This window comes from Podarcis muralis, chromosome 1, assembly GCF_964188315.1.
Source record: "Podarcis muralis chromosome 1, rPodMur119.hap1.1, whole genome shotgun sequence".
In the NCBI taxonomy this organism is placed as follows: Eukaryota; Metazoa; Chordata; class Lepidosauria; order Squamata; family Lacertidae; genus Podarcis; species Podarcis muralis.
The window spans coordinates 72,020,737-72,048,078 of NC_135655.1; the positions used below are offsets into that span (position 1 = coordinate 72,020,737).

The 27,342-nt window shown below is 40.8% G+C and overlaps 2 protein-coding genes across 9 annotated transcripts in view; one reads left to right on the top strand and one right to left on the bottom strand.

Moving 5' to 3' along the window:
• Positions 1-4,078, top strand: part of KCNC1 (potassium voltage-gated channel subfamily C member 1) — a 118,343-nt gene extending 114,265 nt beyond the window's left edge. For 2 of the 4 annotated variants that reach the window (XM_028732792.2, XM_028732774.2), the window contains one exon: positions 3,071-4,078. In XM_028732792.2, coding sequence (XP_028588625.1) covers positions 3,071-3,135 — 65 coding nt within the window. In that variant the 3' untranslated portion in view covers positions 3,136-4,078. Of the gene's footprint in view, positions 1-2,188 lie in introns of all 4 variants that reach the window. The other 2 variants (XM_028732764.2, XM_028732756.2) reach the window with 2 other exon arrangements.
• Positions 4,079-5,870: 1,792 nt separating this feature from the next.
• Positions 5,871-27,342, bottom strand: part of SERGEF (secretion regulating guanine nucleotide exchange factor) — a 102,981-nt gene continuing 81,509 nt past the window's right edge. For 3 of the 5 annotated variants that reach the window (XM_028732806.2, XM_077931104.1, XM_077931101.1), the window contains exon 11: positions 9,561-10,177. In XM_028732806.2, the coding sequence (XP_028588639.2) occupies positions 9,996-10,177 (182 nt within the window). In that variant the 3' untranslated portion in view covers positions 9,561-9,995. Of the gene's footprint in view, positions 5,968-9,560; positions 10,178-27,342 lie in introns of those variants that run through there. The other 2 variants (XM_077931096.1, XM_077931092.1) reach the window with 2 other exon arrangements.

Consider the following 27,342-nt stretch of genomic DNA (forward strand, 5'->3'; position numbering starts at 1 on the left):
GAGACCTTAGCTGCCACACAAGGCTTCACAGCTCAATCTTCTTTCCACCTTCCTATTGCAATTGCTGTGGGACAACATGGTTCCAACTCTTTCACCTGCTACGAAACCTCTTTAAGCTCTCGCCTTCTCTTTCTCCTGTACACCCCCCCCCCCCAATTTCATGTGTGGCAGGCGGAGGGGAGGAGGCAATTCAAACATGCTCAGCAGAATTTCCAGAAGGTCACTTGTAGAGGCCTTTAACAAATGTCATGCAAGGAGCGATCACTTGGCATGATAAGTTTTGTTGTTTTACATTTTCTCTGGCAAGTGCTCATGTGCCCCTAAGGGTGCAGGTACCAGTTTGGGAACCACTGAGTGGGGAGGGAAGCAAAAATAAAACAATGTTTGTGACAGTGTCAAGCAGCTTAGTCTTCCTTGTTGGTTTATTTCAGCAAGTGCCAATAGAGAGTAGTTAGCAGTATCCTTAATCTATTCCAGTTTTTCCCCCAAGGAATGTGAGAGACTCGCTGATCGGAATAATCCAGGAATGACGGCTATTTAGAAAGTGTGGGCATCTTAAGACAATTGTTTGGCCATCTCTTATCCATATACAACACATAACATTAAACTCTAGCCCATTCAGCTTTCATAACTCAGTAGAATGGCCACCACTCCATGAAGACAGTGTTATGCTCTCCTTTGGCTCCCACGTTCATTTGACTTGACCACGGTTAGCATTCGTTATTGTGGCCTGTTGCCAATCTCCCTGAATATTTTCACGAAACTTTTATGACAGTATCGACTGCACCTACTACTGAAATAAAAATAAGAGCATTTTAAATATATACATATATATATCTATATTTATATAAGGAGAGGGAAGCAGACCATGGCTTATTTAAGCGGATGAACTGATGATGGTGAAAATGCAAACAAATTAATACTCACCCTAAGAGATTATCAAGCATATGCTTAGATACGTAAAACATATCATTTAAATCCATTTCAGTGTAGTATACATACGCCCTGGTCTGATAACTCCAGCATGTGGACGGAGGCTCCAATGTGCCTGTGGAGCTTTCTGTGAATGGTTGCTGAATACTCTTGTGACATGTTCCCATATAAGAGCATGCCAAGTTTTGGGTGTCCCCCACCAAAAAACAATAACAATGAATTGTGGCCATAGAGTGTAACACTGCGTATTGACCAACTGCAAATATGGTAGGGTGAAATCCATGGCACAGGGTCGTACTCTACAGAAACTGTAGGATGTATTGCATGTCGGTAGGGGGAGACTATGAATAAATGCCAGTTGTAGAAATAGAGCAGCTGTAATTGTAACTTCAAAGCCTATTGATGATAAGATATAGTAGGATAATTGTACTTTCATTTGAAAGTATCTCTGCTGAAAATTCCCTTTGTAGCAAAGTGTTTTATATCTGATTCTGTATTGGATAGGTGTTGGCCACTTTCATTCAACTGGAGTCTTCTTCTTCTTTTGGTTCTTGCTTCAGTGTATTCTGAGACTTCTGCAAAGTGTCATCTCACTGGGGATTTTTTTTTTTTAAAGTGTAGTTCCCATGATGCACCTCAACAAGAACCAGGCTCTGCCTGTTGAGTGAAAGTAGAGCCAGCTAACTAAAGAAGTATAAATGTCAGCATATTGTTGGCCTGTTTGAGGGGTGGGAGGGTGTGTATATATACCTTTTGTGTTCCAACCAAATTTCATTTCCTAGATTGTCTTACTGTCTATAATTTGCTGAGCTGTTTTGTGCATGTCTAAAAACTGGCAGAGGGGAAAGGAAAACAAATGCATGCAACAATACTGGTAAACAAACTGAGTAGTATCTCTATAGCAACATAATAACTGCTTTTGCTTTCGGATGGGCTTTTATGTTATAAAGACATCTTTTTAGGGGGCCCAACCTTCAGATAATGTGATATGTAGCTATATAGAATATGGGATATTTATTTCTTCCAGCTGCTTTATGGCATTGCCTACATTATAGTAGAGGGTTTCCATCCAAGGGAAAGGTGGTTATTTCCCCTCTCCACCATTTTCTGATTGCTTCTGACATGGTCATGTTGCAAGGGATACTACTCTCAGCATGTCAAAGCATGAGGATGCTACTGATCTGGCTACTTTGTTGACCATTCTGTTGTTGATCCAATGCTCTATTTTTGCATTTTCTTTTCTTTTTAAATGAAGGTTATGAAATGTCACGGAGTCTTAACAGCATAGCTGGCATAAGTGGAAAAGCGGTAGGATTATCCTCAAAGCCTGCACCCTACAATTCTCCTAGCCCAACGAGACATTCTTGGTCTCCCATCCCATCCATTTTGTAGCATGGATCAGTAGCAGAGAATGGTCTAAATCATAATACTAAAAAAAGAAAGAAAAAAGAAAGAAAAAGAAATGCTATTCTTTCTAATTGACCTATGAGCTGTCACAATATAATGCAAATGATGATAATGATGATGATTGAAGCGGTCTGTCTCTCGGTAGCATCTCATGGGGACGGTGTTACTACTGGTTTTAGTAACGCTTACACTGACAACATCCTTGATCGGTAGTGCTGAGATGACACTAGGTGGGCATTAGTAGCTTTGGCGGGCCATAACACTGCATGATATTGGAACATAAGACAACAAGGTGGATGCATCATGTAGTTTCCTCTAAGGTTGCATCAGGCTGGTATGTGCTTTTTCTTGGCTAATGGTGGATCCACTGGCTCTTATGGAATGGGTTAGGCATTCAGGCCAATGCTGAAACTTGCCAACGATTGAAGATTTTGCTTTACTCAGGATATTTTTTGAGCCATAGGAACCCTGCAGGAGTTTGAGCAAAACACACGCAGTAGGATGAAACTTTGCATGGGCGCCTATTCTATGTTGAAAGCAATAAGATACACTGTAGAGAGGTCTCTAGCTGGCTGGCTGACTGCATGGGAAAAAGTACTGGCGGAGAAGAAAACTGGCTGCCTCTGCATGTAGCTCTTTCCACCTTAGTCCTCCTTCCTTTAAAACACCCAGCTTGATTTGAAAAGCGCAGGAGAGAAGCTCAAGTATTGATTATATTCTTTACATGCAGATCTTTGCAAAGAAAGTCGTGTCATTGCTAAATATATGCCAACAGAGGCAGTCAAAGTGACTTGACATGGAGAGAACGAGATGGACAATGATGGCTTGTAAACGTCTGGGTGGAACTGTGCAGGCATAGAAGACCTCCTCATTTGGACAAATGTAATCTCACTCCATGCAAGTTTGCAGGATGATTCTATGTGGTTTCACAGATATAAGTAGATTTGCAGGCTTTTTCTATGGCCAAAATGTAACAAATGATAGATTATTTTTTTTTGTTGTTCCATAGCATGAATTGCATGAAAACAAAAAAACCTGCAATTGTATGAGTAACTTTAAAGGGGGGGGGGGTGGGAGGCAAAGTGATCTATTTTCTTTCAAAGCTCTTTACTTTTACATACATTGTTGTAGCCAAACTGTAAAATGTTCTAAAACCGTACATTCCTTTGCTATGGATTGCTTCTTTTTGTATACAAGATAAAAAGAGTTAATGGTTTTAAAAGTGGAATCGGGCGGTCATATTGACCAAGCCTTCATAAATACATCACATTAACATGAAAAAACAATCAAGAACTTTTCATTCAACTAGAATTGTGTAAACTGTACAAACAACTTTCTTTTCCTGTCTGTTTTTGTTGGCATGCTTGTGAAACATGGGACCAACTCTTGGACCTGATGGTAACAGCTGGTCTAGACTTATTTTCCAGCTCTGGTTATGTTGTATTTTATTGGTGTATAGATCCAATGTGAAGACCCTTCATGGCAAATTGTTCACATTACGTAATCAGTGATGAATTTAACAACAACAAAAATGTTTTTTTAAAAAAAATCAGAAAAATCAGAAAATCTGGGACTTACAGTATACAAATCAGGAAGCTACTCAAGTGTAAGCTTGTCTCAGAGTTTAAGAAACAAGATGATGGCATTGTATGCAATTTAGAACTTCTGAGTAAAACGCATGCACAATGTTATGCAAAACAAATCCTAGCATGAAATAAATTTTGTATCATGGTTTCAATGCCTGCTGTACAGTGTAAATCAGAATTCTTTTCTAAAATGATCAGAGGTTTCCAGATACACTTCTGAAATCGTGAATAAATACAAGACTCCCAATGGAAATATAAAAGAAGCTTGATTTTAATTTGCTTCTAAAATGGCAAAATTGGTGACTGCATCATCAACTGGTTCCTCCAAATCCTTGATACAACTCGTGTCTACAGTCTTCACGACACTAATAAATATAACAAATGGAAGGTATAACGTGGAGTTATGTAGGTCTCTTTTGCTCCCTCTCTTCTTTCCCCTTTAATAATAAAAGTTTGGCTTTTTAGATGATAATGTGAAGTTGGGTTTTCTTCTGTGGTTCTATTAAATTCTCCACTTTACAACAGCAGCCCACATCATGTAAGTCTTTAAAAGGGATCAAGAGCAAAATAATTTTAGAAAATAGTGAGTTATGTCTAAAGCTGTCAAATATTAAGGGTAGTAACAGAGACTCATGGGGGGAGCTATAATATTTCATTTGGGATTCAAAGAGTAAGATTGCTTGTCAACATAATTCTTGTAGTTTGAACATGCTATGCAAGGTATTTCTTCAAGGGTTACAAATTCACTGTTTGAATACCTCTACCAAACATCTCAGGAAGAAAATAAGACTTCTGGAACTACTAGTTGGTATGAGAAGTACCGTATTTTTTGCTCTATAGGACGCACTTTTTCCCCTCCAAAAATGAAGGGGAAATGTGTGTGCGTCCTACGGAGCAAATGCAGGCTTTCGCTGAAGCCTGGAGAGCGAGAGGGGTCGGTGCGCACTGACCCCTCTCGCTCTCCAGGCTTCAGAAAGCTATCCACAAGCCTTCGGAGCCCGCTGGGAGTTCCCGCCGGGCTCCGAAGGTTTGCAGATTGCAGCTTACAGCCCGAAGCCCGGGGAGCGCAGCGCTGCGCAACCCGAGCTTCGGGCAGCTATCCGCAGTGCTTGCCGCTGCTTCCGGACCTGTTCTGGGGGCTGGGGTCGGGGGAAGCTCAGGCTTCCCCCGGCCCCAGCCCCGCAGCTAAAAACGAAGCCACGAGCAGCCTCTCACGGCTGGAGAGGTTGTGCATGGCTAAAGAGGAAGCCAAGACAGCCAGCGGGATGGATCCCGCTGGCTGTGTTTGCTTCTTTGCTCTTTGGGACTGGGGGGGGGGGATAAAAAAAAACTTTCTTTATTTCCCCTCCCCCCCAAAAAACCTAGGTGCGCCCTATGATCCGGTGCACCCTATAGAGTGAAAAATACGGTATATATTTGAACAGGAAATGTAGAATAAACTTGGTTTATAGGTATTCCTTTGCAATAAGTTAGCTTAATCATATTAACTATGAACCAAATTTGCTGAATCCATTCAAATATAATAGGAGATATGCTTTTCCAGTTATTATCATCTTAGTAGCCTGGTTCTAACTTTTACTAGAGTGGGGAAAGCATGAATTGGTCACACTCCCCCCCCCCCCTCATTTCTGATGTTAACATGCAAAATGGGAACTAATGGAGCTCTCATCCACTGTGAGATCCACAGGCCTCCCCCTCTCCCAATGATTTATGGTGAGTGATAGCCATGAGTCCCACATTACAGCGGGTGTATGTGTAGAAGCATGACACGCTTGAACTTAAGTTGGAACAGGCTCCAAGATCAATCACAGAAGAACATGGATTTGTTATAAGGTTATGGATAACAGATGGTACAGTCAGGAGGCCAGTTTCAAAATTAGAGATCATGATGGGATAGAGCAGCAGGGGAAATCGCTTGATGAAGTCAACCCAAAGCCACAAGACTTTCCTTATCAAAACTAGTTTATTGATTTGTGCTTAGGTTTCAGGAAATCCATGCATGATCTTCAGAAAAGGGATTGTGCGGCAACCTCTCTCTACCCTGTTTAGGAAGAGGATAACAATATGAGTAACAGCAACTTTAAATCCACAAGCGATCTGTGTAGTGGTTATAATGTTCTCAGTTGAAGTCCTACAATAGAATATCAAATTCTAAAGAATCTTGAATTATTATTGTCGTTTAGTCATTTAGTCGTGTCCGACTCTTCGTGACCCCATGGACCAGAGCACACCAGGCACTCCTGTCTTCCACTGCCTCCCGCAGTTTGGTCAAACTCATGTTGGTAGCTTCGAGAACACTGTCCAACCATCTCGTCCTCTGTCGTCCTCTTCTCCTTGTGCCCTCAACCTATTATTAGGTTATTAGGCTAGTGTATTTCAGAAACAGCACATCATTTTAAGAGGTGGGGAGGTGTATTTCCAACAGAATCTACTCTATCTAAACTAAATGATCCCCAAGTCTCACCCTTCTGGTATATGAGGCTCAGATGATCCACAGTTTTAGAAAGATATAAAATTGGACACGGTAGCTGCATGTAGCAGATTAACACCCTTGGCATCTTTAAGCAGCAAACCCATTGTATTTTCCATGAACTGGTGTGACACATGATGTATGGTGGGATAATTCTGCAAAAGCCAGTCAGGAAAGTGGTTTCTTTTATTCTCTCACTCCAGAAAAGATTCTAGCTAATGACACTGTGATAAGAGTCAAGCGTAATGGCCATTAATCTAGGAGAAAATGATTTCTCATATAAATTGCTCTCGCTCTCACTCTCTTTAAAGTTTCACAGGCACAAAGAAAATACGATCACTGAAAGGAATGGTTGTTAGGACAAATGAGCATGCCAGGACTCAAAGGAAACAGAGCAGAGATAAAGCAAGAAAACTCAGAATTGAGCTGAGCACTGAAGTATATCGGATGAAAGTACCCCAAGGCAACACTCATGTGATGGTTGCCCTTCTTTTCTCCTCACCGCTCCAAATAAAGCAATGGTTTTTCTTTGATTTCAAACAAACCATCCTACCTGCTACTTTCTCATTGAAACCATTTCACAGTCCGCACTTACCCAAGCAATAGCAAGCCTTTAATAAGGTCAGGTTCTTAATGTGAATTAAGTACTAAAGACGCAATGCATTTTTGTAGTATCTTTTGTAACCAGTAGAGGCAGGGAGAGGGAAACAATCACACAGACTATTGGTATACAAAAGCAGAGTCGGAAGGGACCTCAGACTAGTCCAACTAGTAAACCTCATTAAATTAAACAGAACTGAGTAGAATAGTTAAAGGTAAAGGTACCCCTGCCCATATGGGCCAGTTGTGTCCGACTCTAGGGTTGTGCGCCCATCTCACTTAAGTGTCCAGAGACACTTCTGGGTCACGTGGCCAGCGTGACGAAGCTGCTCTGGCGAGCCGGCACCAGCACAGCACACGGAAACGCCGTTTACCTTCCCGCTAGAAAGCGGTACCTATTTATCTACTTGCACTCTTAGGGGTGTTTTCGAACTGCTAGGTGGGCAGGAGCTGGGACCGCAGACAGGGCTCACCCCGCCACGGGGATTCGAACCGCCGACCATGCGATCGGCAAGCCCTAGGTGCTGAGGATTTACCCACAGCGCCACCCGCGTCCCCTTAGAATAGTTAGGACTATGCTTTTACTCTCTCTGCCTCCTCCCCAGACACAGTGTGATTATTAGTGCTGCAGAAAGGACGACAAATTAATTCAAATAAAAAGGGGTGTCATTATCTCATCATGAAGAGAGGTACATAAATACCCAAAGTATTTCAAAAACCACAGAAATTTAACCAGCTAAGCTGTCTGAGGAGGATATGACATTTTCTTCCTTAGAGTTTCCCTTGCACCCTCAACCTCCTCCACCCCCCAAAAAGGGTAGAGATCTCTATTTTGGGTACCACAGATCTAGGGTGCACAGCCTGCAGGAAGTTACTTAGGGGCATCCCTTCCAACTGTATGAATCTATGCAACTGCTAAGCACAAAAATGCTATGCCTTTTACTAGAAAGGGCAAGATATGAGTGCTTTGAAAACATACACAGATACATACATACATATATGCAACATTACAACTTTCACTTTGATTCAATAAATCATTCTAGCAGGCTACAGCTTACTGCATGCTTTGCCTACATGGATACTACCAAGAGCACCCAACTTTGAACTGTCCAAAAGGATCTAAGCGAGATTCTGTTTTTTCCCCCCATGGCTTGAAGTCCTCTGGGCTAGAGGTCACCTCTAGAGTTCTTTTTATTGAAAGATGCTTTATTAGATGAACCCTTTCCCCCAGCATCACTGCTGGGTAAGTCACAAGATGCCACTTTGCTGTCAAATCATAATCCTAATGTTTATAATAATCAGCTGCACTACTGCTTGTTCAGTCTTTTGTTACGTTGTAGTACATCCTTGTCACTTGATACTATTTACCTAACAAGAGGTAGGATTCTTATGGTAGAAAGCCGTATCATGTTCAGTGGTAAAGACCTGATTGACAGTTTGTTATCTCACCTTCCAGTGATATTCAATTTTCTGTAGACTCCAGCATTCATAGAGAGATCCATGGCAATTTTGACACTGGATTTGTTACTTTGTGCACCCAATTGGAATGCATTAATCACCTTCAACTAAACTGTTGCACTAGCAGACGTCAGCACAAGGTTTCCTGCTAGCACAGTAGGACTTTCTCCCCTTCACCCTCTCAAAATCTGCTCAGGGGGATTGAGAGAACCCCAGAATAGTGCAAAGAAGAAAAAGAAAGGAGATCACTATAGAGTTTTCACAGAATGCTAAAGACTCTTTATATTCTTTACCACTTCTCCTTGTACAATTCTGTAAAAATATACCCCTGCCTCTCCACTCCTTTGGTGAAAGCTCTTTTCCTTGTTTCGGGCATCCTCTGTCTAGACTACTGCAACTTTTACCTCCCTGGCCTCCTCTTATTACACATCAAGCCCCACACCTCTGTCCAAAACTCTCCCGACAAAATTGGCATTATTTAAACAATATGGCACATCTCCCGAATTCCTGATCTAGGACAAAACTCACTAGCCTCAACTCCAAAGCCTTCCATAGGCATATCCCTGTGTCTGAACTAACTTTCTTAGGAAAGGAGTCTATAGAACTGGTAATAAAGTTCTAGAACTTATTGATAAACTAAAAATGAACAAAGTCACTCAATCCAGATGGCATCTACTCGACAGCTCTCGGAGAATTAAAATGTGAAGACGCAGAGCTTCTAATGAAAATTTGTAAATTATGCCTGTACCCGAGGACTGGAAAATGGCCAATTTAATACCATTTTTTATTAAAAGGATCTGGCTGGATCCCAGAAGCTATAATCTAATTATCTTCACATCAGCAATATTCAAGATAAAATTACCCAGCATATAGAAGAATAAGCCTTGCTGAAGAAGAACCAATGTGACTTCTGCAAAGGTAAGTCCTGACTCACTAACCTTTGACAATTATTTGAGAGTGTCAATAGGCATGGAGATTTGGGTGATCATTGTGCAAAGACTCCTGAGCAAGCTTAGCAGGCATGAGCTAAAAGGCAGGCATGAACAGGAAGCAGAGAGTGGGGATAAATGAATGATTCTGACAATGAATAGACACAAGAAAGGGAATCAACCAAGGGACCAGTGCTTTTTAATGTTTTCATGAATGTTCTGGAATTGCAGGTGAGCAGTCAAGTGACCAGATTTGCTGATGACACAAATTGCCCAAGCTGTTAAAAAAAGAAGCAAGCTAAAAACATATATATGAGTTCAATCTAACAAATGTTGGGCATTACCATCTCCCATAGAAATTCATGAGACTTGAGTTAGTAACCAAGTATAGGTCCTTGACTAATTTCACTGGATTCTGTCTACTTTCACCAGGAAATATTATATTTCAGTGCATTGTTGTTGGTTATGTTTTTAAAGAGTATTACAGGACAAGTTCCTTTTGTTTGCTTTTAAACCAGCACCCGGTTTCCCCAGTAATTTTCACAACCTTGGTTAGCTGTATATAAATATTAGTACACCAACGATTACAGTACTTGAATTGTGCTGACATTTCTACGGTGGAAGGTTGAAGCGTGGTAAATGACAATATGCCATGGAATGTCCAGCTCCGCATCCAATCAAAAGCAGCTTTGCAGAACTCAAAGTCCCAACAGGCTGAGGGACACAAACATTGGCTTCTGTTCCGTTGCCACACATCCCGTGTTCATTCCATCCCCAGGAAAAACACTGGCTACCTACAAGAAAGGAAGACATGTTGTAATCAGAGCATTAAAGCAACTAATACAGCACCGATATTCCCGAGGTCATCAATTTAGCAATCAGCAACAGCCTTGCAGAGCACTGGGTATGTTTCAGTGGTACTTGCTTAAGAACATAAGAAGCTGCAATATATGGAATCAAACCACTGCCCCAACTAGCTCATGGTTCTTTACACTAACTGGCAGTGGCTCCATCTGGAAATGCTGGGAATTGAACATAAAACCATCTGCATGCCCAGCTATAGCCTTTTCTAAAAATACTGTCCAAGTAAACATGCACAGAATTGGGCTGTTGTGCCATCACTTTATTCTACAAGAGCATAGACTGGGAATTAAAAATCAGGAGTCAGGGGTCGCGCATGACCTAATATTTTCATTACGGATTACTCAAGAAGGGAATCATAGTGTGAACTTTAAGGTCTCAATCCAACTTAGTACAGGCAACATTCCATTATCTAAGTATCTCTTACATTATCTGTTTATTTTTCCTCTTGCAGATGAAGAACCACGTTTGCTGGTGATATTTAGGGCTCTGAAATTCAGTACAAAATTCTCAGCCTTATAAAAGGGGTTGACGCCAAAAAGTCTGAAAAGTGGCAGCTCAGTTTTCTGGAAACTATTTCTGGTATTACTGTGCTCCTTTTGGCACCGACAATCAAAGAAAAACGCTTTTACAAATAGAGCGATACTCTTTCTTTCAAACTTATGCCAGTGTAACTGAATCACACTTAAGCAATAACAGTGAGATATCAAGTAGGCTACTGCTCTGGGAAAACAAGTTCTCTATTTAGCTCAGTATTCAGACACAGAAAAAGTATCCTAAGTATTCTAATAGTCAGATCTAAAACTACACGCTCAAATCATTGACCTAAAACTTTCAAGTTAATATTAAAAATTAATGTTTTAGCTTGTGGGATATTTCCCCAGTCTTTGGGAAAATACCCAGCCTCAAGAGTGAACATACTAGAACCCTGCCCTTTGTGAGAGGAGAAGAAGAAGAGTTTGGATTTGATATCCCGCTTTATCACTACCCGAAGGAGTCTCAAAGCGGCTAACATTCTCCTTTCCCTTCCTCCCCCACAACAAACACTCTGTGAGGTGAGTGGGGCTGAGAGACTTCAGAGAAGTGTGACTGGCCCAAGGTCACCCAGTAGCTGCATGTGGAGGAGCAGGGATGCAAACCCGGTTCCCCAGATTACAAATCTACTGCTCTTAACCACTACACCACACAGCCATCTTTCTCTCCCTCCACCCCTCCACACAGAATGCCTCTGAAATAATACTGTGTCCAGACCTGATTGCCTTCCCGAAACATTTTTTGAGAACATCGTGGCCTACCAAGACGCCAATTTGCCAGCTCCATTGCTACAAACGGTGGCAGAAAAATTCGTTGCAATTTTTTATAATGCACTGCTGTTTCTTGTGAAAGTAAGCCACCGCTAAGGACTTTTCTCCTGCTCCATTTGCTGACTTCCATGGCCTGCAGATGGCCCTTAGTTAAACAAACCATGGTTTTCCAAGTACTTTGTGTTAGCTGAAAACTAGAAGGAGAAACTCTGATTTCTTTGCAGATGCAAAAAGAGAAAGGAGGAATGAATAAGCCTCTGCGTCTACACCATTTTCTTAATAACCAACTGCCACCACCTTTGCAGGGTCAAACAGGCAAGCAAATCCTCCCTCAATCACCGTAGTTCTGATCTTATTGATTGATTGATTGATTGATTGATTGATTGTCTCCTGCATATACATGGTTTCTCCTTCCATGGTTGCTATTCACTTGGAGGGGGGTTGAAAGATCCAAAGAAAAGATCCAAATTGACCCATTTCATAAACCAAGATGGGAACTTCTTGCTGTTGAAGGTACAGTATAGAAATCCCTTATTTAATAAAGCATATCTAATATCTAATATCTAATTTGGCTATAACATTTAACATGTTATGGGGCATTAATAGGTTTTCTTGTTGGATTTCTGGCACTATTAGCCTTGATGCAACAGAACACAAAAAACCTGGTTTCACGTGTATAGCTGAAATAAACTCCTGAATCATTCTATACCTCAGAAAAATAATAATAATGGGGATGTGGGAAAGTGTTCCGTACCAAAAATAGCATCTACCTCACTGGGTGGTCCTTTTATGTCTGAACCAGTTTCCATGCTGCTACTCCAGTTCTTCAAATGTGAGCTGAATAATGGACTGAAAAAAGGTCCTGCATATCTTGGAACTTAATGCCCTGTAACATGTTAAATGTTACAGCCAAACTAGATGTGATGCAGGAGAACCATAATTTCTCCTCTCCTCCCTCCACAAACCTTTTTTGCTGATTAGAACAAGCAGAGTGTCTGTATTTCCTTCAGAATGGCTGGTTTACTGCTACATAAATTATACTCTGAACCAACAAGCCTTCCCAGCTGTAAAATGGAATAATAGCAAGAATCCACCATGACCCCATAGAGAACTCCTGTATTTTTAAATGGAGGGACCGTGGCTGCATACCCCTCCTTTATACCTAGAGAGAGCAAGGTTTTTTATTTTACCAATACTGGGTAACAATACAATAACATTTGAGTGCATGTGTAGAAAAAAAAGTTCTAAATAATTTAAAATCAGTTTTCGATTATTATCCTCATCCACTGAGTTGGAATGTTGACCACTTCAAGAATAAAAGACGTACTTTCATTTAAATATAACATTTTCAAAGAACAACAAAAAATATTGCGGCCCCTTAAAGGCTAATATATTTATTATGGCATATGCTTGTGGGGGCTGCAGTCCACTTCATCATTAGACTGTAGTTAGTTTACTGTAGTCTCCCAGATTTGCCCTTTAAGGTGCCACAGGGCTCTTGGTTGTTTTTTGCTGCAACACAGCTACACCTCTGAAATTTACAAGAACGATCTTCACACAACACAGAATTCACTGTCAAAAGGTGTGCTAGCCAATCTTACATAATATCACATAGAAAGATGGAGCATGACCAAAGTTGACAGAGGTTGGTGCTAGTGATTAGAGGAAGACGGTTGGGCCTGAGTGACTTATATTACTTAACAGTAGAAGGATTATCATGTACAGAAGAGTACAGGGGATGGGAAGATGAAAGGTCTTGCACCTGACTATAGCTGCATTTCTGAGCATAAGCATGATTCGCATACATAAGGGGTTCTAGAATGTGTTCTGCCAATGTATCCTTTAACTGAGACCTTGGCCACATTGTTAATGTAAGACCAGCACAATCTGCTCAAGCAAACATACAACAAACACTGATTCTGTAAGCTGGTCAAAAATACAAGGTGTTTTCTTGTTGTGATTTTTCAGAGACACACAATGTCTAAAAAGGGCAAATTGCTCCTTTTTGATGAATTATGAACAATCCAAATCTAAGAGAGAAATATCATGAGTCTAAAAATTAGAGGTTTCCAGGAGAAGAGTGTGCTTCCCTCCCCCTTCCTGCTTCTCTTATCTTCATTAAATGCCAGCACAGCCCATTTTCATGCAGCAAACATTTAGGAAATGGAAAGACACTTGATTGTTAATGTAATTCTGCTGAATCTAATACCTCTGCAGTACATGATGCAGGCTGGGTTGCTTTGAAAGGATGGAGATGCTGGGTTGCTATGGAAACAAGAAGGCAAGTCTTTAGATTGCTCATCCCTGAAGAGCCGCCCTGTCAATATCTTTAAAGACCGCTAATAAAATTTTAATCACTGATTAGAATAAAAAGAATTCCAATCCATTGTTTACTACTGGTGTCCCAGTTCAGAAATTGCCACTTTTTTCTAGGTTGGCCAACCCCAACAATGTACTTGAGTAATCTAAAACACAAATGAAAGAATGAAACACAAATGAAGATCTTAACCTCCAGTTTGGCTGCTTGAGATTATTCCTCACAGCATTAAGATTCCACCCTCCCTGTTTAAAGTATGAGCACCAGTTAATATGCGTGTTCATCAGACAATTTGCTGGCAGGTCCTTTCTTACACAGCCCTTGCCCCCATTCCTCAAATAAATTGTTAGAAAAGGATATTCAATTTCAAAACAACAGCGGCAACAAACCAGGAACCTGAATCGGTTCCAGAATAAAACTAACCGCTGGTTTCATAAATTCTAAATTACTTCCCTGAAATGATGGCTTCTGACTAAGTCTGGCTTACTCCCAAAGGTTTTCCAAATCTTGTGATAATGAACAGCTAACAAAGCACTTTACTCATATTGTACTCATACTGACTAGGGTGGGAGGTGGGGGGGGACACGGGACCTTGTCACTGCACCAGCACCACTGGAACAGCCAAGAGACCAGGATCAGGCCTGTTAATAGTACATGATGCAAGTAGGGGTGGCTCAGGATGAAGTAGAACATGTGCTGGCCCAGCATGCAACCCCCCCCCCAAAAAAAACCCATTTTGAGGGGTTCCGTTGGCAGCAATACTGCCAGCAGTATTGGATTGGTCTGCTAGTCAGTCCCATTTTCTATTTTACTGCTGGCTGTTGTTTTTAGGTTGAATTGCTATTTTTATTGAGAAATTTGTATGTTTTTATCATATGAACCACCTTGAGAAGGCTGTATAGCCCTGAAAGACAGCACGCAGATTCCTAAATAATCATATTTCTTGCATACTTTTATTGGGCAGACTGGAAGGCATAGATGGCATTATACAAGCTGGAGTTCTTGATAGATCTGGAAGATTGAGAGGGGCGTGGAGAATTAAAAAGGCTTACTCATCTTATGGTCAAAGCAAGCAAGAAAAATTCAGTTGCTATGGAAACCCAGTGATTTATGATTTTAGGGCAAGTGCGGGGGGTGGAGTGAGGGAATTGACTATATTAGCTCTATACAAGTTGCACCTCCAGCATTTATGTGTATATAATTGATTCATACTATGGACCAGTGCCTGGCCTCGGCAGTGAGCTGGATGAGGGGCAACAAACTTTCTCTGAATCCTAGCAAGACAAAGGTACTGTGAGTGGGCAGTTCCTGGGTCCAGATAATTAGTAAATTACCTGCTTTGGATGGTGTTGTACTTCCCTGGAAAGGGCAGGTTCATAGCCTGGGGCTGCTCCTGGATCCATTTCTGTCACTAGAGGCCCAGATGACCTAAGTGTTTTGGAATGTCTTTCACCAGCTTTGACTAGTAAGACTACTGGTGCTTCTGGACCAGGATAGCCCAACCACTAAGGTCCATGCACTGGTACCCTGCAACCAGCGTTACTGAAATGCCATCTATGTGGGGCTGTCCTTGAGTTGGTCCAGAAGTTGTAGCTGGTGCAAAGTTCAGCTGCTCGCTGGGGCAGGATATTACTAACATTTTACATTGCTGTTGAAAAACATTACACAAGCAGTCAATTAGCTGCTGGGTTTAAGTTCAAGGGTGTATAAAGCCTTATACAGCTTGGGATCAGGATATCTAAAAGATAGTTTTACTCTTTAACAAGTTGATCACTGTGCTGAGGGTCTCCTGCGGGTACCATATTATCAGGAGGTCGGTTTCACACAACATAGGAATCAGGCCTTTAGTTTTGTGGGAGCTACTCTTCGGAATTCCCTCCCCTAAAGATATTAGACAGGTGCCCTCTCTGTTGTCTTTCTGCTACCAATTGAAGACCCTTCTCTTCCAGCAAATCTTTTAAGCTGAGATCTTTCCCAGTCTGCATGTGTACTGAAAGTATTAGTGTTTCGTCATTTGTTGTTTGCCACCCTGGTCTCCTTTGGGAAGAAGGGTGGGATATAAAGTCAATAAATAAAGACAGCATACCTCTGTATAAGGGAAATCCTGGTGACAGCACAAGTAGCTACTTACTACTCCCTTCTTACTCCCCTTAACCACATAGCCATTTGTTGGACAAGTGGGGTAAGAGGTCACAGATGTTTCAAACTCTCGAACTGCATTGTGAGCATTCTATATTTTCTGCAATGAAAAGGCCTAACCTGAAATGCGGGCATTCCGATAGCTAAAACTCTTCTCTCTTCAATCAAAGCAAGAACTCTCAGAAGGCTAGCACTTTAATTGCTTCATATTATCTTCCAATAAAAATCACCATTCATATTCTATATTTTTAGATCTACCCTTCTTCTTCTTTTTTTTTAAAAAGGAAATGCAACAGCAGCTTAATGTGTTAATACATCTTACACAGCCCTCTATTTCATGCAGATTAGAGATTAAAGAACAATGTTCCATTAGCAAGATAATTTCAAGTTATCTTAACTGGGGGTGAGGGGGCAGAAATGGCACTGGAGAAAGGGACTAAGGTGAGGCGAAGTAAGCTAACAGTACATAAGCAAGGGGAGGTGATTTCCTAAAATAATGAAAATAAACATGCAAAAAGAGTTGGCAGACGGGCATAGGAGACAACAGATGACCATGAGGAAGAGTAACAATGAAGCAATTAAGAGGCATTTTTTTACATATCCACATAATAAATCTGAAGGTGCATCCTCTCCATGGCAACATGATGTTCTCTAACTGGATAACAAGAAATGTATTTAAAAAAAAAAAGATTTAATAAGCTTCAGCGCTTGTGTTTATTTATAACAACATTTTTTTCAGAGAGTGTAGGAGCTGAAGAAAACCCCTTAATACCCTCCATTTTCAGAAACATTTTCAAGAACCAAAATCTTTATTCTGAACACACACACACACACACACACACACACACACTACTGTACACATACAAGAGTATTCTAGCATCCTCAGTTAACTCCTGCAGTATGCAGCATTAGTCATACGGTGACTGAAGAAAACAAGTACCTTGCCTGAGACACCCTCTTTGAAGACTGGTTCACATATTCCTTTCCTTTGACCTTTGAACTGGTCTTGAACAGAGAGGGCAGGCACTCGGGTTGAGGATCAATTCCTGAGGTGGCTAGGCTTTGTGAACGCTTTCACAAAAAGTTAATAGAAGCTTTAATTATCATCATCTATTAACTCAAAAGCGGGATATCTATTAAGCCTTGCAAATATGTACTACTCGAGCAATATACTCTGACAGTTAATCACCCTAAACCAAGAATTCAAATTAATGATCTATTTGAGTACTCGTTTTTGCTGCTGCTTGTGAGAAGCCCAGCTCATCTCAGGTGTTAGAAAGACTTTCTCTTACAGTTCAGATGGATGCCAAGGTCACAAGGATTCCCAAAGTGTGTCACAATTCAAGGTTTCTGACGCCTCTAAAGATCATTACACCAATTTAATCACCACACAGCTTTTGAAATGTCATGGAGCTCAGCACCTCCTTGGAAACACTATAGTTCTGAAGTTATTTATAAAGCCATCATGCTTTGTTGGAATGCAGTGGTTGACAACTCTATAAAAGTTGCTAAATCAGTTAAATGCCAGAACAAGACTTCTTTGAGGAGGTCTACCCTAGAAATCTGATTCTTGATCGTCTCTTTTTTATTTATAGGCGACTAAGGGAAGGTAACAACTCTGATACACACATATAAAACTGAAGTCATCCTTGCCTGAGCTACACCAGTTACAGTGCTATTGACCACAGCACTGCCTCTAGGCCAACAAATAAGCTAATGGGTTTTATAGCCAAATAAATATGAGTTAACTTGTGAGACATCAATTTTCCTACAATTTCAAGGAAGATTATTGCCTCCTCTACTATTTCATTAATTCTTTAAACAAAATATAAAATCCAGACTTTCCTAAAGTTTCAGGGCTGACACACTCATTCAAATCCCTGATGACATGAGCCCCATAGCACTATCCGGCAAGGGTGCAAGAGGAGGATGAAGAAACAGAAGGAGGGCCCGAATTGTGAGACTGCCTCTTTCCGTCCTGACTTCAGCCACTTTGGAAGGGAGAAAAGAGATGCCACCTCCCATCTTCTTGCAGAGCAGAGAGCCACAGTGGAGGCTCAAAGGAGCAGCTGAGTAGAGAGGCAGAACAGAAGGTGGCAGCAACTGAACAGGAACCCAAAAAAGAGGGCACAGTCTTGTCACCTAGAACCAGGTACCGCCTTTGTAGATGGGAGAAGACCTACCCATCCCAATAGAGTGCACATTTGTAATCCAAACATTCTTGCAAGTCATGCCTCATATTTAAAGGCTGGACAGGATGTGGAAACTTGTTGGGACATCTTCATGGCTTCCTTCAAGCTTTGAGCCTCTTGTCCTGCTCTTGAACTCTTGAACTCTGACTCCTGCACCTGTACCATTATTTGCCTGGGTGAAGATGTATTTCTTACTTACAAGTAACAGCCTCTTCTCGTGTGTTTTGGGGTGGGAACTAGGTCACCTACATGGAAGAAACTTTGTTTACATGAATGGTAAAAGTCACGCGTGTGTTACTGTTTGTATGTGTTCTCTCTAGATATATGTGTGGGTGTGCGTATAAGAAAAAAATATGAGGTGTTGGTACTTCTATATTGTGCCATGGGTACCAGCAGAAAATGGCTGCCATTGGTAGCAAAAAAAAGAGGTGTCATATCAAAAACTAAATTTGTTTTAATTCCAGCTGTTATACCTGGATCAGAACACTGTGACTAACTGAACATTTGGCCACAACTTAGTGATTTATCCACTTCACTACATGATAAAACATAATTATAAATTAAGGCCTCTGGAAAGATGCAAACGCATCAAAAATCAGTTCCTTGTTGCAAACATAGAACACAGCTGACGCAAGAAACAACTGCAATCCTAACAAACATATCTTTAGAAAAAGTATCATTGAAATATGTGCTTAGGATGGGCTGTAAATCATGTAAAGTACAAGATGAGGGGTCATTTTAAAATGAAATGGAAAGCAATATGGAAAATGTCTGAAAGCAATAATCACTAAACAGAAATAACTTAATTTGGTGAAATTACACTGAGTGATATCCAACATTACTTAAGTCTACTCTGAGTGTAATTAATGTTGACTATCTCTAAAATGGTTAGGAGTAATCTACATTTTCCATTAAAAGTGAGAGGGACATAAATCACATCACCCAGGAAATGCTATCATAATTAATCAGATCCTTAATGGGTTAACAAAAGGCCTGGCATCTGAAAATATTATTCTGAATTCTGTTCATAATAAAAGAGCCAGGAGAAGAAAAGGCTTGTTTTGCAGAAGACATATACTGCGAGGAATATCTGGCAAACAAAGCTGTGTTGTACAAATGTATGTGTACTATGTTCCTGTAATGCAGACAACTCTATATTTAGACTTGCCAAGGTGAGTCAAACTCATTCCCAAAGGAAAATACTGCATGCAATGGAAGTAAAACGAAACATGAAAAGTGAAAATGACAGCAAGCAATCTGTCAAGCGAGACATTAGATGAAACCTGCTGAAGACTGGCCTTGTAAATATGCACATTCCTCAGTTAAAGGAAGCCATGGCTGTGTGTATGAGTGTGTGTAAAATTTCTACACTGCCCTTCATTCAAAGATCACAGGGCTGCTGCCAAAACCTAGAGTTCTAGTTGTCCTCTTTCATACTGGACAGTCTGGTTATTACCAGTGCAGCCCAGGGTGGTGTCCTCTTTTCCTCTATGGTAAACTGAATGGCTCAGACGTGGGGAGGTTCTGAGGTGACTGGCAGGTAGTGTTTCTTTGTTTGTGTGTTTTAATAAATGGGCAAGCAGAGCTGTTGCACTGTGCAGATTGAAGGCCCAAATGTTTATTGGAACTTATGGAACATGATGACTTACCACTGCCTTCAGCTTCCAGGGGCAATGAAGAAAATAGGGTGCCATTATGGGCACCCTATTTTAATACGTTTGTGCTTATTTGTGTAGGAAGATAAGCAAGTTTTAAGGCAGACAGCTAAACTGTAATTTATATGCTTCAGTTTTGAGTTAGGACTTCAGAAAATGTGGAAGATAAAAGGCACATCTCTTGTCATATGTCAGGAGTGCTCTGATGGTGTTTCCTGCTTGGCAGGGGGTTGGACTCGATGGCCCTTGTGGTGTATTCCAACTCTATGATTCTATGATTCTATGACTGTAAAATTAGTTGTATGTTTTCTTGTTTGGGATACTAAACACTTATGAAGAAAAGTCCTCAAAAAGGAAAAGAAGGGGGGGGTGAAACAGCTGCAATTCTGTCTCCATAAATCAAAAGAGGAAATTTTATACACAGAGGATTTGAAACAGGAAAGGGATTAAACCAGGGAGCAGATGATGGAAACTTCTGCAGTTTAGAAATAAGCAAAGAGTAGCTGCCAGCCACACAGTGGTATTCAAGCTATGCTGTGATCAGCACTTGAAAGAGGTCATCAGCCAACAGGAAACATGCTCTAAAATTATAGCTAAGAGCCTGAGATGCTCTGGCACCTTAACTTATTGTACTAACATGACCCTGACTGGGCACTTACTTCTGAAAAGTTGCCACCCATAGCCAAGCAGATGTTTGTTTGCTTCAAGCAAAATTATTAGCTGTTCCATATTTATGTCATCCTGTTTGGAGGAGTGGAAGAGGTGCTGAATCTGGAAGATTTAATTTCACATCCCTTCTTGGCTATGAAGTTCACTGCGTACAAATGGGAAATACGTGGCCACTCAGAAATTTAACTCATAAGGGGTTGGATCCAGGTGGGCCATTCAATGACCAGATGCGCTTCTATTCATGGAACACACAGAGATCTGTTTGGGGCTCCCTCCCTACTGGAAGAAATGGTAGGTGGTCTTCCCTAGTTCCTTGTTCCTCCTGTGGACCTATCCCCACCCAGAAGCACACTGCTGCTCCAGAGGCCCCAACCCTCGTAAGCACCTGTTCAGAGGCAACTTTGGATTCAGTCCAGTGTTTCTGTCATATTTTCAATGTGAGGGCTTTCGTGGCTCTCCAGGTAATGGCCATAATCACAAGCCTATCAAATAATTTAGGGTATAATTTTTACAGGAGCACCATACTCCAAGCCGCTCAACTGAATTCCCGCATTCAGATCAGAGGAGGACATTAGCTCATGCCCTTTGCATTTAACTGTATCCATTTTCCTCCCTAATTTAAAAGTATATCTGGGTGTAAAATCTCAGAATGAGATAATTACTGCTCTTGGCCTTTGATTTGGAGAGAATTAGGACATGCATTCATATGCCCTGTCTATTTCTAAGTTTATGATGGATTTTTCACCCAGAAAAAAATTCTTTAAAAGGCTAAATTAATAGATGCAAAAGGCATTCACTGTTTTTAGTAGGAGTCCTTGCAGAGACAGAATATGTGAAATGCCTATGAAAGTTACTCCATTTCTTTAACTGCAGTTCTACCCTTTCCTCCATTCCTCTATTTAAAAGGGTACATTCGTAGATAGTTTTAATCACCCGGCAACACAATCCTGAGCATTATTTGAATGCCATAACTCGGTGCTGGTTTTGGCCACTGAAGATCACGATCCAGCTCATTCAGCACTGCCATATAACAGAACAATTTCAGGTGGCATTTCACAGCCTACCACAAACAAAGAAGGATTCAACAGCTCATCTACTTCACCTCTTTTTCTAAAACAGACTAGCTAAGAACTAAATCATCTGTGATAGGTGCTTGTTCAATTTTGACTTTCCAAAGATTTCCCTTGACTTTCCAAAGATTTCCATGGCTTCCCGTCAGCTCATTCCATTGCTGGGCTGCTCCTAAAAGGTTGTTCTGGCTGTTTAACCTAAATCTTGTAGTAGTCATGGGGGTGGGAGGAATGCATGAAAGCACAAATCAGTGACATCCATGGGAACTTGGAAAGCTGAGTGTTTATTGTGATGTGTGCGTTTTGTTCAGCATTACAGAATATTTCTCAATATCCAATGTGTGATCACATATAAATTGAACCTAATTTAGAGCTCTTTGATGAATGGAGATATCACATATATCCATGAATTGTAGGTGGCTAATAGAATGGGCCTTTTGCCTGACCTTTCCCAAAGTTTGCTTCATTCACTTTTTCTTTTTGTTTTTTACTTCACCTATAGGAATCAAAGGAAAGAAAACCCCTTTGGTTAAATACTGGACCTTGCAACCATAAATCTGGAAGCACAAGTAGCTTCAATATTAAACAGTAGGGGTTTGTGTGGGCCCCAAGATTCACCTTATATCTGTAGCTCTGCTTAAAAAACCCCAAACTGTTCTTGATTCTGAGTTGCTCTATGCTATCTGCCTGCTTCAATCTAGAATTCAGGTTTCAGGTTTTCCTGCTCCCTCTCACCCAAATTAATACAACTCCAAGGCTTCGATCCATCTTAATCTGTCCTGATTATTGCATGTTCTAGATGCACAAATCCCACTAAGGTTCAATTGAGCTTACTCCTAGGTTAGTGTGCACAGGGGACTGATTCTTAAGGAATTAATTTGAGGCCACTAGGCAGTGGGAAGCTGCAGAAAGTAGAGCAATCTATTTTCATATTTTAAATGATTTTATTTATTATTTATTTATTTATTTATTATTTCTGTTTTACAGGTAAAATAGTAAGGAAAAGCATGTAGTATTTTTCCTAAGCGCTTGGTTAAAAATAAAATAAAGCCTACTCTCACATTCTGCCCTTGCAGCAGAATCACTGAGATAATTAACAGGATTTCTAAAATGCTACAGAACAATTTTAATTTCATTAATAATGTATTGGTCTTGGCATTATTTGATTTTATAGCCCTCTTTCATCAAATAAAACAGCAACCTTCTAATCCGTACAGCAAGCTTGGCTAAATATCCACTGAATGGACACCTTTCCTTCAGCTGGTTCAGAGTCAGCCGACTGAGGAGAGGCCAAGAAGTGAAAAGGGTTATTAGCCTCAAACTCTGCTTATGGGCTTCCTGATGCGCCTGGCTGCCATTGTAGGAAGAAGGCTACTAGACAAGAGGGACCTTTGGCCTGATGCAGTTTGGTCACTCTTATATTCAGAGGGACTCTCCCCCCCACCCCCAAACCTTTTAAAGAAAAGGCTGCTTATTTCTGGTTTGTTGAATGTGATTCTAATAGCCTCATGACTCCAACAACCCATGCAAGCTTTGAGCGTCCTGGAAGACAGTACTTTCAAGAAATGTTTGGGTTTTAAACCATCACAGGAAATGTTGACTCCCATGACAAAAGCTTGACAGGACATCCAGGTATCAGCATGAACAGGCTTGCTAATAATGCTGTTCTTTTCTCTTTAGGATTAATTTTGATGCAGTTTGGAAATCCAAGCTGAGCCAATTCTCCAGGCTTTCTCAAGAAGAGAAATGCCAACATCCAGTGCCAACTAAATAATGAGAGGTCATATTAATACCTTCCCTCCCGATTTTCACTCTCCAAAGAAACCTAGGGAGGAGATCTCCTGCAGGGATCTATAAGCCTGTCTCTAATATACCTAGTGCAACTGGGATTCTTGAATCCACCTATTAATCAAAATGCTGTTTCTCTGCACAGCAGGTTCAATAGCCTGGGCTGAACCTTTATGCCAACTCTAAAATCTAGAAATTACACCATGCTTTTCTTCGGACAAGAGTATCAAAATAAGAAAAAGATTTTCTGTGTACCACACTTTTCAACATATCATGCCCACATTATACAGTAGAGTCCTGTATGAAATGCTTATTTAGAAAGGTACCAAATTACGTTTATAATTGAAGTGGTGGGACGATGCAAATATTTCAAGAAGTTCCAGGCATAGGGGTAAGGAAGAGACATTGTTTCATTCTGTCCTTTATGCAACTGTCCTCTGTAGCAAAAAAAAAATAAAAAAAATCCACAAATGGTTTCCCCTCATTAACTTTGGAACTCATTTTCAGAAATCTTAATAGTAATAGCACTCCATAATCAATCATAGCAACCGAGTAGACTTGAATATTTGGATCATCTTTTTTATCCATCCTTATGCTCTGATGTTCTCACTTATTTATTTATTTTAAATACAGGTGGATAGATATATATATGGATTTAAAGAAAAGGGATATGCATATCAGCTGCAGTCAAGAACCTGGCCTCAGGCACATCTAAATATAATGAGTAAAGCCTACTTCAGAGATTGCTTTACAATCTATTTCACCTTGTTCCTCTTCACCTTGAAAATGGGTGCAGAGGTCACACAGGTATTCCAACTCTAAATGCAGAATTATGTCACAATCACACTGCATTTCCTCAGTACTCAAATATCCGGTGAGTTTTATGGGTTTCTGCCCCCCCTGAAAAATTAATATGGAAGACAAAGCTGAAATACAACTGTGTTCTGAATGTGCTCACCGAAATGCATTCTGATATCATTCCTCCCCCCAGCAAATTAAAATTATAACATAACATCAAAGATTGTTGTTGTTGTTTAGTCGTTTAGTCGTGTCCGACTCTTCGTGACCCCATGGACCAGAGCACGCCAGGCACTCCTGTCTTCCACCGCCTCCCGCAGTTTGGTCAGGCTCATGTTTGTAGCTTCGAGAACACTATCCAACCATCTCATTCTCTGTCGTCCCCTTTTCCTTGTGCCCTCCATCTTTCCCAACATCAGGGTCTTTTCCAGGGAGTCTTCTCTTCTCATGAGATGGCCAAAGTATTGGAGCCTCAACTTCACGATCTGTCCTTCCAGTGAGCACTCAGGTCTGATTTCCTTAAGAATGGATGCGTTTGATCTTCTTGCAGTCCATGGGACTCTCAAGAGTCTCCTCCAGCACCATAATTCAAAAGCATCAATTCTTCGGCGATCAGCCTTCTTTATGGTCCAGCTCTCACTTCCATACATCACTACTGGGAAAACCATGGCTTTAACTATACGGACCTTTGTTGGTAAGGTGATGTCTCTACTTTTTAAGATGTTGTCTAGATTTGCCATCGCCTTTCTCCCAAGGAGCAGGCGTCTTTTAATTTCGTGACTGCTGTCACCATCTGCAGTGATCATGGAGCCCAAGAAAATAAAATCTCTCACTGCCTCCATTTCTTCCCCTTCTATTTGCCAGGAGGTGATGGGACCAGTGGCCATGATCTTCCAATATCAATTATCAGATAACAATGCACATACAATAACACATAAATGAGCCATATGAAAACATGGAGCTGGAAATCAATCAAATAAATCAGATCAGCAATATGCAACACCCCATCTAAATCCCAGTCACCTAATTCAACCAAGTGTATTGCGTGCATTACTTCTTCCAGTTAAGCAATAATTGTCTTTAATTATCATTTTGGGAGAATTCAGTTTTCATTCCAGAGCTGAGAGAACACATGTGAAATGTCCAGTTTTTGCCTACAGTCCATTAAAGGGTGTCAGACCATGAAGAAATCCATTGGCTTTGCTTTCCCTTTGGCCAGTTTCATATCAGTTTTTCTGCCATGGCAACAATCCAGATTCTATGAAGCCATGCTTCAAGTGTCAAAGTTTCTGCTAATTTCCAGCTTTTAGCTATCCATAGCCTAGCTGTCAAGAATAAAAATGATACTAGTGAACACAGTAAGTTCTCATTTTCCTACTCCCAGATGTTAAGGATTGCCAGCTGTGGGGAGAAGAGTACTGCAATTTCTTTAAAAATCATAGCTCAGTAAGATATTATTTTAGGGTAACTCTAATGCATATGTATATATGACCCTCTTACTCCACATATTCTTCAGAAATTGTATCCTTCCAAGCCAAAAATATATGCCAATGATTGGCACATGCCCTTTCTGATATCTAACATCTTTACTGTTCCCTTCATAAACACTGGGGGCAACTGAGCTGAAATTCAAGATTTATATATAGACCTTTTGGTCTGATAGCACAGCCTTAAAGCCATACAGCATGTTGCAAAGTATTCTGCATTCTTGTCCCTCTCCCCGATGAAAATTGGTTCAGAGGTCAAGAGGATATATTATCTCAACACACAACAGGGTCTTGACCTGAACATACCTATCAAATTTCATTCCCATAATTCAACATTCAATTGCACTGATACAAACAAGCGACACCAACTAAATCTAAATCACATTCATAGTCTGAGTTTGAATATGGAAGATAAATATAGGAGATAAACATTTAGGAAATAGAGAGATTCTGTCCAGATTGGTCCTTGCTGCTTACATTGTCCATCAGTTGTATTTGGGGAAATGTCCTCATTCTCTGGCAAACACCTTACAGCAATGCACCTAGCAGTGAGATTCATCAAAAGAGACACTAATTCGTTGTTGATGTTCTATCCTGAGATGCATCAAAGCCCACAGGATGAACCATGGGCAATGTGAATTTTACAAGCCCTGTCACGAGAGCCAGTGCATAATCTAATGCCATTGCTTGTGACAGGAATGTTCTCATCCCCTCTAATCCCAAACGGCACCACCCTGAATACAGAGATATGGGTTGGTAGAAATGGCCATTCTGGTAACAGTGGTTGAATGAGTACAAAAATGGAAACATCAGCATGCCCACAAAAAAATAAAAGGAGACACTACAAGGCTTTCACAAAATGCAAAAAAAGGCTACACAACAAGGATATAGTTACAAGGCTCTCATTAGGACTCTCTTAATATACGAGCAGGCCTCCAGAGACACATTTGTAATTCATAAATCACAGGTCTTTAACGCCAGAAAGGATCAATTTTCTTCCCTGTCTGAGGGGGGGGGGGGGATCTTATTATGCATTTTAGATTTCTATCTGCTGAGTGCACCACTTTTTTTTTTTGTGAGGCAAGCAAGAAGAGAGAAACACCCAGAGCAGTTTAGCTCTGGATGCTAAACTCCTATATCTTTAATTTGTTAGGGAATTAAGCACATTAATTGGGTCTGGTGTAACCAGGCCCTAAGAAACTTCCAGAATGCCAATGTTAAGTAGCTCTTGACCATGCAGACCCCACTGCTATTATAGGAAAGACAGTAGAGCCACCAAGGAGGGACACATCAGAGCTGGGAGTCCAAGAATACCCTTGCCTTAGTGCCAACTCCTGCTCTCCTGTTACCAAAGGACTAAAGCAGTCAAGTTGCCAAGGAGGAAAGGGCATTCTGTCCATTTTCAATCTTCCCAGGAGTGGAACCTTTTCACTATGAATCCCACACTATAAAATATAACACAACTACATTTTATTATATATGAAGATACTTCCACAGGGAAAAATGAGCAGAGGCAAATACCATCAACTGGGACAGTACCACTTTGGGGGCAAATCACACCTGAGCCTGCAAAAATGCCCTGCGATTTTTATTTCCAATTTTAGGGGAAATGGTTTGTAAAGGGTTTTCGGCGGCGGGGTTATGCACCTATATGCAGAGTACACAGCAGTTTACTGTGT